This window comes from Bubalus bubalis, chromosome 20 (assembly GCF_019923935.1).
Source record: "Bubalus bubalis isolate 160015118507 breed Murrah chromosome 20, NDDB_SH_1, whole genome shotgun sequence".
Lineage (NCBI taxonomy): Eukaryota > Metazoa > Chordata > Mammalia > Artiodactyla > Bovidae > Bubalus > Bubalus bubalis.
In genome coordinates, this window is record NC_059176.1 from 43548044 (window position 1) to 43561121 (window position 13078).

Sequence of the window (13078 nt, forward strand, 5' to 3'; positions counted from 1 at the left end):
GGTCAGTGATCAAAGGACAGAAAAGACTCAGCTCAGGTGTTCCCAAGAAACAGGCCTGCTCTCAGTCCAAGCCAGGTCCCAGTGAGACTGCCTTCATCCCTCTTGTTTCACAGCCAGAACCCACTGATTCTCTACTTGGACTCAGTCTGCATGCTACCACTATGTGCTTCTCATCTTGGTTTCTCCGAAATTAATCAACAGTCTTTCACAGAACAAAAGCATACACCTTGAGAAAGGTAGAGACGTGTGTAAGTTGCAAGCGTTTCTTCTCAAATCCAGATGAAATGCTTCCTTTGATGGAGAGAGGAAGGAATAAACGGCAAGAGCCCACACTTTCAGATCCATGCATCCTTTATTCCATGACCAACCACTGTGTTGCAACCAGGCAACACTACACAGATGGGCAGTCACCCGCAACCCAGCTGTACAACAATCGGAGGCTTACAGTACATTTAAGGCTTTTAAATTTGGAAAAAAAAAAAAAGGCTTTTTAATAAAACCAAAGAACTCTCAAACCCAAACCCCCAATCAACAGAAGTAGTGTTAACAATTTTAAGCATCTTACATTTCTGATGCTGTTGGTGCAACCCCAGTGTCAAAATCCAAATAACTCCTAAACCAAAAAGATTAGTTTCGTGAAATTTTAATTACATAAATTTTTCAAAGCATAAACTTGTCTTTTTTTTGTCTTGGAAATGTTATAAAATTTTTTAATAGCAAAACATAGGAATAAAAACATATTAACAAAATGTATTCAATCATTTACATTACAAACAAGGAATCTGCAGTTCATTGTTGTGGCCTGACAGGAGAAAATTACTCAATAGGAATCTATGCACAATGTGATTGCAAATATGTACAGTACTTTAAAAAAGCCTACAAGGAGGAAAGTTGGCTAGGTTCTTTGTTAGACCAACCAGATGATCAAAATATTAAAACTCTGTGGACTAGTAGTAATAACTTTACACTTAAAAAAAAAGTTTCTTTTTGTTTAAGAATATTCCAGTTATATTTATATGGTTCCAGTTGATGAAGCCATTCACCATAGTTCCAGTAAATTACCCTTTAATTGATTTGTTTGGGGGAAAAGATCAACATGTTAATAAAAATGAACGAAGGAATTTTCATCACAATGGTTTCCAGTTAAACTATCACAGCTTCACAAATGGACTGAACCCATGAATCCAGTGGCTGAGAGAGAGCTGCAGGTCAAATACTGAGAACACCAGTAGAGAGAGGCTGAGTCCTGCATTAATGCATCCTACGTGATGGGTAAGGTGGAGAAAGGGGTGTGAGCAACCTTTTTTACAGCACAAGAAAGTGGTTCCCCCACTCAGCTCTCATTCCCACCCTGCAAGGCAATGAAGCTGGAAGTCACAACTGTTCGGTTTAACATGACGTGTGAGTCGGTAGAACCTGTGGATATGAAAGACTGAGAAGTCCTCAGCTCTCTGATGAGGATGCCAGAAAAGCTGCGCGCTTCCTTGTGGTGATCACGCCAGGACCGCCGTCCAGTGAAAGCCTGTGTAAAACGGAGGACTCGTGTTCACAGTCAATGAGGTAAGATCAAGTTGTCGTCTTCAGGAATTGGGAAGTTCGTGAGAAATGAACTGTTTTAGTCTCTCTAGGTATTGTGCATAAAGCTCTATGTCATTATGCCCGGCCCCTTCGACCCAGAGCGGCTCCACGGCCCGGGGACAGCGCTCGTACATGGCCAGGCCGTGGGAGAAGTCGATGACCTCGTCCTCTGTGCCGTGAATGACCAACACGGGAGAGGTGACTTTGGAGATCTTGTCAATGCTTCAAGACAGGAAAGGGGGAGAAAAAAGAAGGATCACAGACTTCACACTCAATGTAACCGAGTCAGCATCCTAGGCAAACAAGGCATGTGCCCTGGAGGAATTTCCCCTCACTTTTCTAGTAGTCCATTTTTTTTTTTTAATTAACTTTGCATTTCACAATAATTCTTGATTTACAGGAAAGGTACAAAGATAACACAGTGCTCCTATCTACTCCTAACCCTCTTTCATAAGGCCAACAAGGCACATAATCGTAGTATGTTTGTCCAAACCAAAAAACCAGCATTGGTATGTTCCTAAACGCCAGACTTTATTTGAATTTTATGAACTTTTCCACTGAAGTCCTATTTCTGTTCCGGGATCCAACTGAGAATAAATACTACAATGCCGTTAGCCATTGTGTTTTTGTAAAAGTATTTTATTAAAAACAGAACTTCTAAATGTCATCTGACTACCCATCCAGTAAATAATATTTCTGATATATTCATATTTCGGAGAAATTTTTAAAAAAAAAATAAACAAGCTAGAACTTAACATACTGGAATGAATGTCTCTTGAAAGCTGGGCACTGAACAAAGCCACTCAAGTTTTCAGGACTCTCTCTGTGTGTAAGCCATCTTCAGCACTGATTAGCAAGGTCGTCAGAAGCCTCGTTTCATAAAAACGAAAACCTCATCCTTAAATAAAAACTGTACTATATAGCTTGGAAATTTAATGTATGCCTAGATTGAATCCTGAATGAATTCTGTTTACAAAATCAAATCTACCCACCAGGGAAGTCCCAAAATTCAGCTTGTGAGCCCATGAACTGTAGCCCGGCAGGGTCCTCTTGTCCATAGAATTTTCCAGCCAAGAATACTGGAGTGGGTTGCCATTTTCTATTCCAGGGGATCTTCCTGACCCAGGTATTGAACCCATGCCTCTTGCATCTCCTGAACTGGCAGGGAGATTCTTACCACTGCACCACCTGGGAAGCCCAATCTACCCACAGAGGATGAATATTTGAGGATCTCCAAAAGAATATTCTACAGGCTCTGAAAGCATTTCCCAAAGAGGAACTGAGAAGTTAGTAAGGCTTGTTAGGCTGGGTGCGTGGGTGACTTTTCTGCTGGAGGTCACTGTCATTTCCCCTACAAACACATAGAGAGGTGACCCTCTGTCCAGTTTGGCCTCCTGCCAGAGACCCCCTTACTGTTGATTTTCTGTATCTGATCCTAGCTAAAGTTACAGAAGGATTGACTGGTTCTACCCACAGGGGTCATTTTGTTATGTCATGACTAGCATTTATTCAGGGCTTACCTGGTGGCTCAGTGGTAAAGAATCCACCTGCCAATGCAGGAGACTCAGGTTCAATCCCTAGGTTGGGAACATCCCCTGGAGAAGGGCATGGCAACCCATTCCAGTATTCTTACCTGGGAAATCCCATGGACAGAGGAGCCTGGTGGGCTACAGTCCATGAGATCACAAAGAGTCAGATATGCCTGAGCAACTAAACATCAACAAACATTTATTCAACATGGACCACGACCAGGTGCTTTACACTTCACATATGAAATGTTGTTCATCTTTAGCGAGACACAGTTAAAGAGGAGGGACTGTCTCTGTTAAACCATGGAGGGAACTGAAGCTGGGAGAAGATTATTAAAGAACAGGCATGAGGCTGTGGAGCTAGGACAGAGCTCTAACATCCATCACACATTCCAAAGATCTACAAACAGCTGTCACGGAGCCTCGTTAACAGCTCATGAAGTTGCCAACCACCTCACAATGTCCAGGAAGAATGCAAGACCTCATTGGCCGTGTCATTTGCCAAGATCAGGGCTACTGTGGCAGGAGTCAATTTGGCAGATTAGGAATCTTGCTTAGAAATCTACTGTCCTCTTATATTTAATTTTTAAAGTGACTTCTTCTCAGAATGCAAAAGTCCAATTATATTCCATTAAAAATCTATTTGCTGACAGTTCCATGCTGCATGATTTAGGGGACTCTCCATGGCCTGGAAGGTGTATTTAAGTTAAATGCCACCATCTTGATTCTAAATATAAAGGAGGTAAGAGAGAATAAGGGCTTCCCTGGTGGCTCAGACAGTAAAGAATCTGCCTGTAATGCAGGAGACTCAGGTTTGATCCATGAATCGGGAAGATCCCCTGGAGAAGGGACTGGCAACCCATTCTAGTATTCTTGTCTAGAAAATCCCATGGACAGAGGAGCCTGGTGGGCTACAAATAGTCTATGGGGTTGCAAAGAGTCAGGCACAACTGAGCGACTAACACTTCCACTTTTTTGCAAGAGAGAATAAACCACCAACCAAGTAATGATTAGGATTACTTATCTCTCTCTATATATATAATATATGTTATAAATAAATGTATATTTGGCCACGCTGTATGGCATGTGTGACCAAGGATTGAAGCTCAGAGTCTCTAACCACTGGACCACCAGGGAAGTCCCTTATCTCTATTCTTTAGTATTAAAAAAGAAATGGGAAAGTGCCTTCCTTAAAGAGAGGGACACAGAAACAAGTGTGCATTTGGTAGCAACAGACACCCTAAGAAAACATTCCTCAAGTTCAATTAGTAATGACAGTTCATGTGACTATTGATGGTTTGAAGTCTCTCATTTTGATACTTCATGGTACTGAAGAGGAAGAATGGCCTTTTCTGCCTATTTCCACTCATCCACCTTAACGAAGCTGCTTAAACCACTTAACTTTCTCAGCCTCAGTATCCTCACTGTAAAATGAGTCTTTCAAGATAAGGAGCATGAAATGATTAGCTCATGCCTGGCAGATCACTCAAACCGAGTAAGAGTAGTATGCTGGTTTCCTATTAATTAATAAGCTGCAATTAGTTGCCGTGGCTGTATTTTAAGGTATCTGCTAATTTAAGAGTCAGGGGAAAACCTATGTATTTTGTTGCCAGGGTAACCCCTTGCGTGGCTTTCCACAAACACGCTAAATATCTCCCTTTCAACAAATGGGCCTCTCATTACCCATTCAGCACAAATAAGGCTACATTTGAGATGCACAGGGTCCCTGCTTAGCATTCTCAGCCATGCCACTGGAAATCTGCAGCTTGCTTAACTTTCCCATGAAGCTGAACCTCATACAGGCTGCACAGAGTTCACCCAAGGTGTTAGGAGAAAATTTCTTCTTGGGAAACAAGGCCATCTGTGGAACAGATGTTTATCCAACCAAATGATGCTCCCCCCACCCTCATTCCCAATAATAACAGAATGACAGCAATGAAGGTGTTGATCAAAATCCCAAAACTGTACACACGTCTGTTGAGGTTTGCTATAACATGGCCATGGGTGTCCTGCTGTCAGAATTTCGGATGTGCCTTGGGCAAATAATCTTTATTAAATACTTTCCTTAGCTTGTGCTTAGTCGCTCAGTCGTGTCTGACTCTTTGCGACCCCATGAACTGTAGCCCGCCAGGCTCCTCTGTCCATAAGGATTCTCCAGGCAATTATACTGGAGCGGGATGCCATGCCCTCCTCCAGGGAATCTTCCCAACCCAGGGATAGAACCCAGGTCTCCTGCATTGCAGCTGGATTCTTAACCATCTGAGTCACCAGTGAAGCCCTTCCTCAGCTTAGATTTAAAAAAAAAAAAAGCAGAGGTTTTCAAAGAGAGGTGTTCAAGAAGGCAATGTGCCCACTGCTTTTGCTTGTATAATACAGCTGCCTGTTTTCCTCCTTCTGTTCGGGGACTGGAAAACAGCAGGGGCTAGGCTGGCAGGAGCTCTGCCGCCCCTGGGGTGCTGGCAGGAGGGGGCCTGGCTATGGGCTCTCGTGCAGAGAAGCGGGGCTTCAGGCACAGGTGGGCAGCAGGAGGTGTCTAGAGCTGTATGGAGGACTTACACTGTCCCTGACGCCCATCATCGGCATAGCTTACATTACTTTTTCTCTTACCTAGCAGTCTGACCAAAAACATAAGAGAAATTTCAAACTTGGCGATGCTTACAGTTTTTATATGAGTATCTGTTGTTATTTGGTTGCTAAGTCATGTCTGACTCTTTTGCGACCCCACGGACTGTAGCCCCACCAGGCTACAGTCCATGGAATTTCCCAGGCAAGGATACTGGAAAGGATTGCTATTTCCTTCTCCAGGGGATCTTCTCAACCCAGGGATGGAAGCCTGAGCTATCAGGGAAGACCTATTTGAGTATCTAGACCTCTGATTTAGTTACTGTGACTCAACAATACATGTGCATCTGAGTGAACAAATGAACACTGTACTAGTTCCTTTAAGACATCTGTGCACTTGGTTTTTTTTTTATCCTGTACATCCAGCTGAACCAATTAATCCTGGATGTCGGGACAAGCAAGGTCCTTAGACATCATCTGGCAGGTTTTTTTTTTACAAATGAGTCTGGCCCAGAGGACTACGTCCGAGGTCGGTGCATGTGCCACATCCGCCTCCTGTCCCCTGAGGAGCCCAGCACAGGGGTTGATGGCCGGCTGCATTCAGGAGAGGTTTACCCACAATTAACCACGGCTTCTGATCTGAAGTTGGGTCACTGGACGTCTTAGTACTTACTGTACAGCAGTGAGCTTACCTGGGGAAGGCGTCAAAGCAGTACGTTTTCCTGGTGTCGGGAAAAGCCACACGCAATCCAGACATCAGAGGCGAATGGAGAATCACCGCAGCACACTCATACCTGGAGGCCAGGTCTACTGTGGGGACCGTCCCAATGCTCTGACCATACAGGATGATGTTCTCAGGACTTACGCCATACCTGGAGAAGTCAGAGGGCACAGGCCATTAGCTGACACGTGGCAGAGAGAGCGAGGAAGCCAAACACCACAGTGTCATAAACTCACAAGATTCCTACAACTAGGACTTTCCTGGTGGTCCAGTGGCTAAGACTTCACACTCCCACTGCAGGGGGTCCAGGTTCAAACTAGATCCCACATGCTGCAACTAAGACCTGGTACAGCAAAAAACAAAAACAAACCCAAAAAACAGTTTCTGTGTGGTCCCAGGCCTTTGAACTTCACACCATCTAACACAACTGTGCTTGCAGAAGAAGAGGGTCCCAGGATGCAAGTCTTGTCCGGCATTCCTGCCTGGGATTCATTTCAGTTGGAAGAACGAGTGATTAAGAAAGCTGTGGTATATATACACAATGGAGTACTACTCAGCCATTAAAAAGAACACATTTGAATCAGTTCTAATGAGGTGGATGAAACTGGAGCATATTATACAGAGTGAAGTAAGCCAGAAAGAAAAACACCAATACAGTATACTAACGCATATATATGGAATTTAGAAAGATGGTAACAATAACCCTATGTACGAGACAGCAAAAGAGACACTAATGTATAGAACAGTCTTATGGACTCTGTTGGAGAGGGAGAGGGTGGGAAGATTTGGGAGAATGGCATTGAAACATGTGTAATATCATGTATGAAACGAGTTGCCAGTCCAGGTTCGATGCACGATACTGGATGTTTGGGGCTGGTGCACTGGGACGACCCAGAGGGATGGTGTGGGGAGGGAGGAGGGAGGAGGGTTCAGGATGGGGAACGTATGTATACCTGTGGCGGATTCGTTTTGATGTTTGGCAAAACTAATACAGTGTTTCAGGTTTAAAAATAAAATTAAATTAAAAAAAAAAAGAAATGAAAAGAAAAAAAATAATAATAATAAAAAAAGGGTCAGTGGGACTTCCCTAGTCGTCCAGTGGTTAAGAACCTGCCTTCTAATGCAGGGGATGCAGGTTCAATTCCTAGTCAGGGAGCTAAGATCCCACATGCCAAGGAGCAACTAAGCTCCGTGCCACAAAGACTAAGCCTGGGCGCTGCAAGGAAGAACCCACATGCCGCATCCAAGACCTGATGCAGCCAAATAAATATGTCTTTTTATAAGACGGGTCAGCAAAAAGAGTTTTGATGGATGGTTTTGAGGAAGGAACTCATGGCTCCAGTATTTCTTGCCTTAAATCCACAAATTTAAAACACAAATCCCTTCAATGAGGATGAAATCTTGAGAGGTATCAGGAAGGGACTCTGTTATCATTCATCAGCAGACCATCCCCCAGAGAGATGCTATGGACTGAAAGGAAGTTATCCTGGGGAGGACCTCCCTCCACTGGAACCACCGCTGAGTTCCTTCTCTGATGGACAGGGAGGTCCATTTCAGTAGGATTTAACTGAGAGTTCAAAGTCCCTTGGAGGGGGAAGTATACTCAAGATTAGGGGTCTTCTTCTCCCTCCACAATTTTCATTAAAGTAGCTCTGACACCCCAAAGCATGAGGGCCACTGGATGCTGCATGAGTGGATTGCAGGGTGTCACAAGGCACCTGGAGAGAAGACTACCTGCAACCCCCACGTTTGCAGTGTAGGCTCTTTCCACAATGGCCAGCTCTGTGGCAGGATATTTCACTATCGATTATAAACAACTAAATAATAAACAACAATAAGAGCAAGAAGAAAATAAAAACTGAAGGTAGTTATTGAAGGGGAGAGGAGTAAAAGATGCTTAATATTAAAAGTTAAAAGAAAAAGAGGAATTCCCTGGCAGTCCAGACTCTGAGCTTTCACTGTAGAGGGCATGGGTTCAATCCCTGGTCAGGGAACTAGATCCCATATGCCACGTGGTGTGGCCAAAAGTAAAAAAATAAAGTAAAAGACTTCCAGATTAAAATGCATCAGACAAATGATGCCATTACCTTACCTTCTTTGATCGGATCTGCGGAATGATGAGAACCATACAGGATAACCTATCAATAGCAGTGAGTGTTACTATTAGAGTCAAACTTATTTTCTCAGTAACTTGACACTGTTTTACATCCTGTTTCACGGACCTTGGGGGCTACACTGAATGAATAAAGGAGCACTGGGCACAGACTTAAAGGGCAGAGGTAGGTGTGTAGTCATTCAAAAAGCCTTTTCTTGAGTGTCCTGAACTCTGTCCATTCTCCAAGATCATGACCTCCTTGAAATGTCTTTATAGAGCAGCCCGAACTTTTCACTGAAGGATGCTCAGCTTTCAGAATTTCTACTCGTGGGCATCAGGACACACCTGGCACCAATCTCAACAAATCCTACTTCTGACACACAGACACCCACAGCCTTAACAACAAACACTTTACAACTCAGCGTTTTCACTGGAAAACTTCACTATGCGAAACACTAGCTATTAATAGTGGAAAATATGACAACTGGTATTACATTAAATAAAGAACTTTGGGATTTCCCTGGTGGTCCAGTGGCTAAGACTCCGTGCTGTCTATGCAGGGGGCCTGGGTTTGATCCCTGGTCAGGGAACTAGATCTCACATGCTGCAACTAAGAGTTCATATGCCACAACTTAAGATCCCCTGTGCCGCAACTAAGACCCTGTGCAGCCAAAGAAAGAGAGGACTTCTGGTCCTCAGAAGGCATCATAAAGAAAGTAAAAAGGCAAGTGGTAAAAATTATTTGCACACACAGAACCAGCAAAGGGTTCACAACTAAAACAAAGAACACATCAGTGGGGGGAAAAATGATCAACTACAGAAAAACAGCACTCTACAAAATTATTATTTCATAATAGAAGACATCTAAATGGCAGAGAGGGAAGGAAGGAAGGCAGGGAGGGTAACTCAACTTCATTAGTAAAAATGAAATGAGATTTCACAAACAAAAACCACAGCGTGATACTAACAAAAATTTAAATGCTGACAATACTAAGTGTTGACAAAAATGGGACCACAGGAACTTTCATTCTTTCCTGACGGGGACATAAGAGGATAGATAGAAGCACTTTGCAAAAAAGTAAAAGTGAAGATATAATAATGACACATTCCCATGGACCTAGCAATTCCTCCTCCAGACATAGTCACCATGGATTAGAAATATCTTCTGGACTATTCGTGGGTGTTTGGAGACAGCCCCAAGGGGTGTCACAGGGCATCACAGGACAATGAATGGTGATGAATGGTAAAGACATCCTGTTCAGAATGGACGAGATACAATCAGAATGAGCAGATACACAGAACATACCACGTGCAAAAAACTTAAACCCAGTCAAATTAAACTTCACTGCTTGGACTCTTTTGTTGACTATGAGGGCTATTCCATTTCTTCTAAGGGATTCTTGCCCACAGTAGTAGATACAATGGTCATCTGAATTAAATTCTCCCATCCCTGTCCATTTTAGTTCACTGATTCCTAAACTGTCGATATTCACTCTTGCCATCTCCTGTTTGACTACGTCCAATTTCCTTGATTCATGGTTCCCATGCAATACTGTTCTTGACAGCATTGGGCTTTACTTTCACCACCAGACACATCCACAACTGAGCATCGGTTCCACTTTGGCCCAGCTGCTTCATTCTTTCTGAAGCTATTAGTAGTTGTCCTCTGCTTTTCCCCAGTAGCATGTTGGACACCTTCGGACCTGGGGGGCTCATATTCCAGTGTCGTATCTTTTTGCCTTTTCATGCTGTCACGGTGTTCCCGTGGCAAGAATGCTGGAGTGGGCTGCTATTCCCTCCTCGCGTGGACCACATTTTGTCAGAACCCTCCACTGTGACTAGTCCATCCTGGGTGGCCCTGAGTGGCCTGGCTCACAATTTCATTGAGTTACAAAAGCCCCTTTGCCACAGCAAGGCTGTGATCCATGAAGGGGTGCCTGAGGGAAAGTTGCTTGGTTGTGTCTGACTCTTTGCTGCCCCATGGACTGTAGCCCACCAGGTTCCTCTGTCCATGGGATTCTCCAGGCAAGAATACTGAAGTGGGCTGCCATTTCCTCCTCCAGGGCATCTTCCTGACCTGCAATGCAGGCAGATTCTTGACCACCTGAGTCATCAGGGAAAGAAAGGCAAAGAAGTGAAGTCCTAAAAAACCAGGGTAGTGGTTAAGGACAGGAGGAGGGGTAATAGGTTATGGCTGGGAAGAAGCATGTTGTTTTGGGGAGGCTTATGGATTGCTGGATATAGTCTGTATCTTTTTTTTTTTTTTTGGCTGAGCTGCACATCATGTGGGATCCTAGTTTCTCAACCAAGGATCTAACTGGGGCCCCCTGCATTGGGAGCATGAAGTCTTAACCACTGGACTGCCAAAGAATAGTCTATGTCTAATAGCAGTCATAGACTGCCTAACAGTCTATGTCTTGTCACAACTGTTCCTTTTACAGTTCATTAAGCAGAACATTTACAATCTTATGAACATTACTGGCTACCATTCTATTATATTTCACAACAGTATTTTTTAAAAGCTCACCAGATATTTCAGTTATTGAGACAGCCCTCCTGGAAACTGTTATGAATCATGATAGATTTTGTGCTAAACACAAACCTTCTATGGAAACATGAGCCCATTAGAAATTACATCTCATCAAGAGCTAATGTGGGGAAAACTCATGTTCAAATGTTCCACAAAAAGCAGCCAACAAAAAACAGGGTCACAGTTACATTCCTTCAAACAAAATCTATATGGAAAAGGGACGTGAAAGTAATCTATTAAAATGATAATAACGGTTATTTTCAGGTAGTGAGAACCAGGTAATGTTTCTTCTTTCAAATATTCATTTCTAATTTCCTATAATTATTAGGTGGTGATTTGTTAAAATGAATAAATTAAGGAAGCACAATTGCTGGACCGTTTTGCATGGAGTCAGCAAGCGTTCTTTGCAGTGTCTGTATTTGAAAAAGCTTGAAAACTAAAGAGCTAGTAAATGTTCAGATTTGTTAGTATTACATTACGGACTTTCCCCTGTTTATTATACTGTCTGACAACACATGAGAAGCCTCGGAGGTACAGATGGGGTTCGGGGGCAGCTAATTCTCTGAAGGTATGGAAGGTTTTCAGGAAAACTCTAAGAGGTTTCTGGTCAAACATCCGCCTCTTACAGATGAGGAGGCTGAAGTGGGTCCCTTTTATGGCACCACTAAGATGTTGTTTTTGATGGAAAAAAAAAAAAAGGTAGACGATTGATGACCTCTATACCCCTATACCAATGGTTCCAAAATAAGAAGCATCTGAATGTCTTGGGAATCTTAAAGAATATAAATTCCTTTAGAAATTTTCCATACTTAAAAACTCCAGTGGGTTTGCTGATTCCACAAACTAACCATTGTTTGGTACTGAGTAAAAACTGTCAAACCAGATCCTAAAGTGCTTTTAGCTCTCAAATGCAATTAAAAGATGAGGGATAAAACGAGAGATGGTAAATGGACTCTGTTACTAACTCTGGGTGAAATTCAGGGCATTTGAAAATCATAGCTCTTAGGATTAAGTTAAAAAAAAAAAAAATATATATATATATGTATATAAAATTTTTTTCCCCAAAAACATCAACAATCCCCAAGTCCAAAATCTTTATCCTAAAGTAAAACAGATGTTAAGCTCTTCCAGCCTGGACAGGACAGTTTTGTGGCACGACACAGGCAGGATTTTCTGCTTTTTTACTTAGAATTTGCTATTTTGGGGTATCATGACAGCAAAACATCAAAAGTGATTTCTTACAACAGTCCACAAACAATGTTTTTTTTTCTTCCATGTGTCCAACCCCCAAAGGCAGGCTTTTACAAGTAAACTTCCGCGTTTCTCAGCTATAAACACACCAAACCCGGAGACACGGAAGCCGTTCCTCCTTCCTACGCCCAATAGCTCTCTTCTGCTGTTTCCCCCTAACCCCTTCGTGTGTCTGGAAGAGGTGTTGCTTTTCCATCCCAGGGCTAACCTTCCACCCGAGCGCTGGATCCTCATCCTCCCCTAAATTTGAAAATTTCATCCCCACCCATGCAGAACCAATCTTAATCCCAGAACCACACACATCTCCAAGTCTCTGGATCTAAGAAAGGGCCCATCTTCACGGATGCTTCTCTAGTGACAGCCCCATCTCTCATCTCTCCTTCCCCACCACATCCTCATCCCCAATGAAGCCCCTGAAATCCACCCCCTGCCACCACAATGTCCAGTGAGCAGCTCTCAGAAGTTCCTGATGCAATTCCTTCTCCCCAACTCCTCATCCAATTTCTCCTTCTTCTTTTCCTTCTCCCTCCTTTTTTCTTTTTGCCACAACCAGCAGCATGCAGGATCTTCCCTGACCAGGAATTGAACCTGTGCCCTCTGCAATGGAAGCACAGAATCTTAACTGCTGGACCACCATGGGAGCCCATGATGCCTTTCTTCTGCATTCACTCTTAGTTCCTCCCCCAGCCCCACCACCCATAGGCTTGGCCCCTTCCTGGCTCCCCTCCTCCTGCCGTAGCCTTCCTACTACTCTTACATCTTCTCTCCAAAGGATTTTACTGAATCCATGCCTCAACTGTTAACTCTCTGCT

General features: G+C 43.3%; 1 protein-coding gene across 1 annotated transcript in view; it reads right to left on the reverse strand.

Annotated features, from left to right (window-relative positions):
* Positions 1-333: 333 nt before the first annotated feature.
* ABHD17C (abhydrolase domain containing 17C, depalmitoylase) overlaps positions 334-13078 on the reverse strand; it is a 56235-nt gene continuing 43490 nt past the window's right edge. Inside the window, exons 2-3 of the mRNA XM_006080978.4 lie at positions 6362-6541; positions 334-1800 (exon numbers count right to left, since the gene is read on the reverse strand). Coding sequence (XP_006081040.2) covers positions 1581-1800; positions 6362-6541 — 400 coding nt within the window. The 3' untranslated portion in view covers positions 334-1580. The remainder of the gene's footprint in view (positions 1801-6361; positions 6542-13078) is intronic.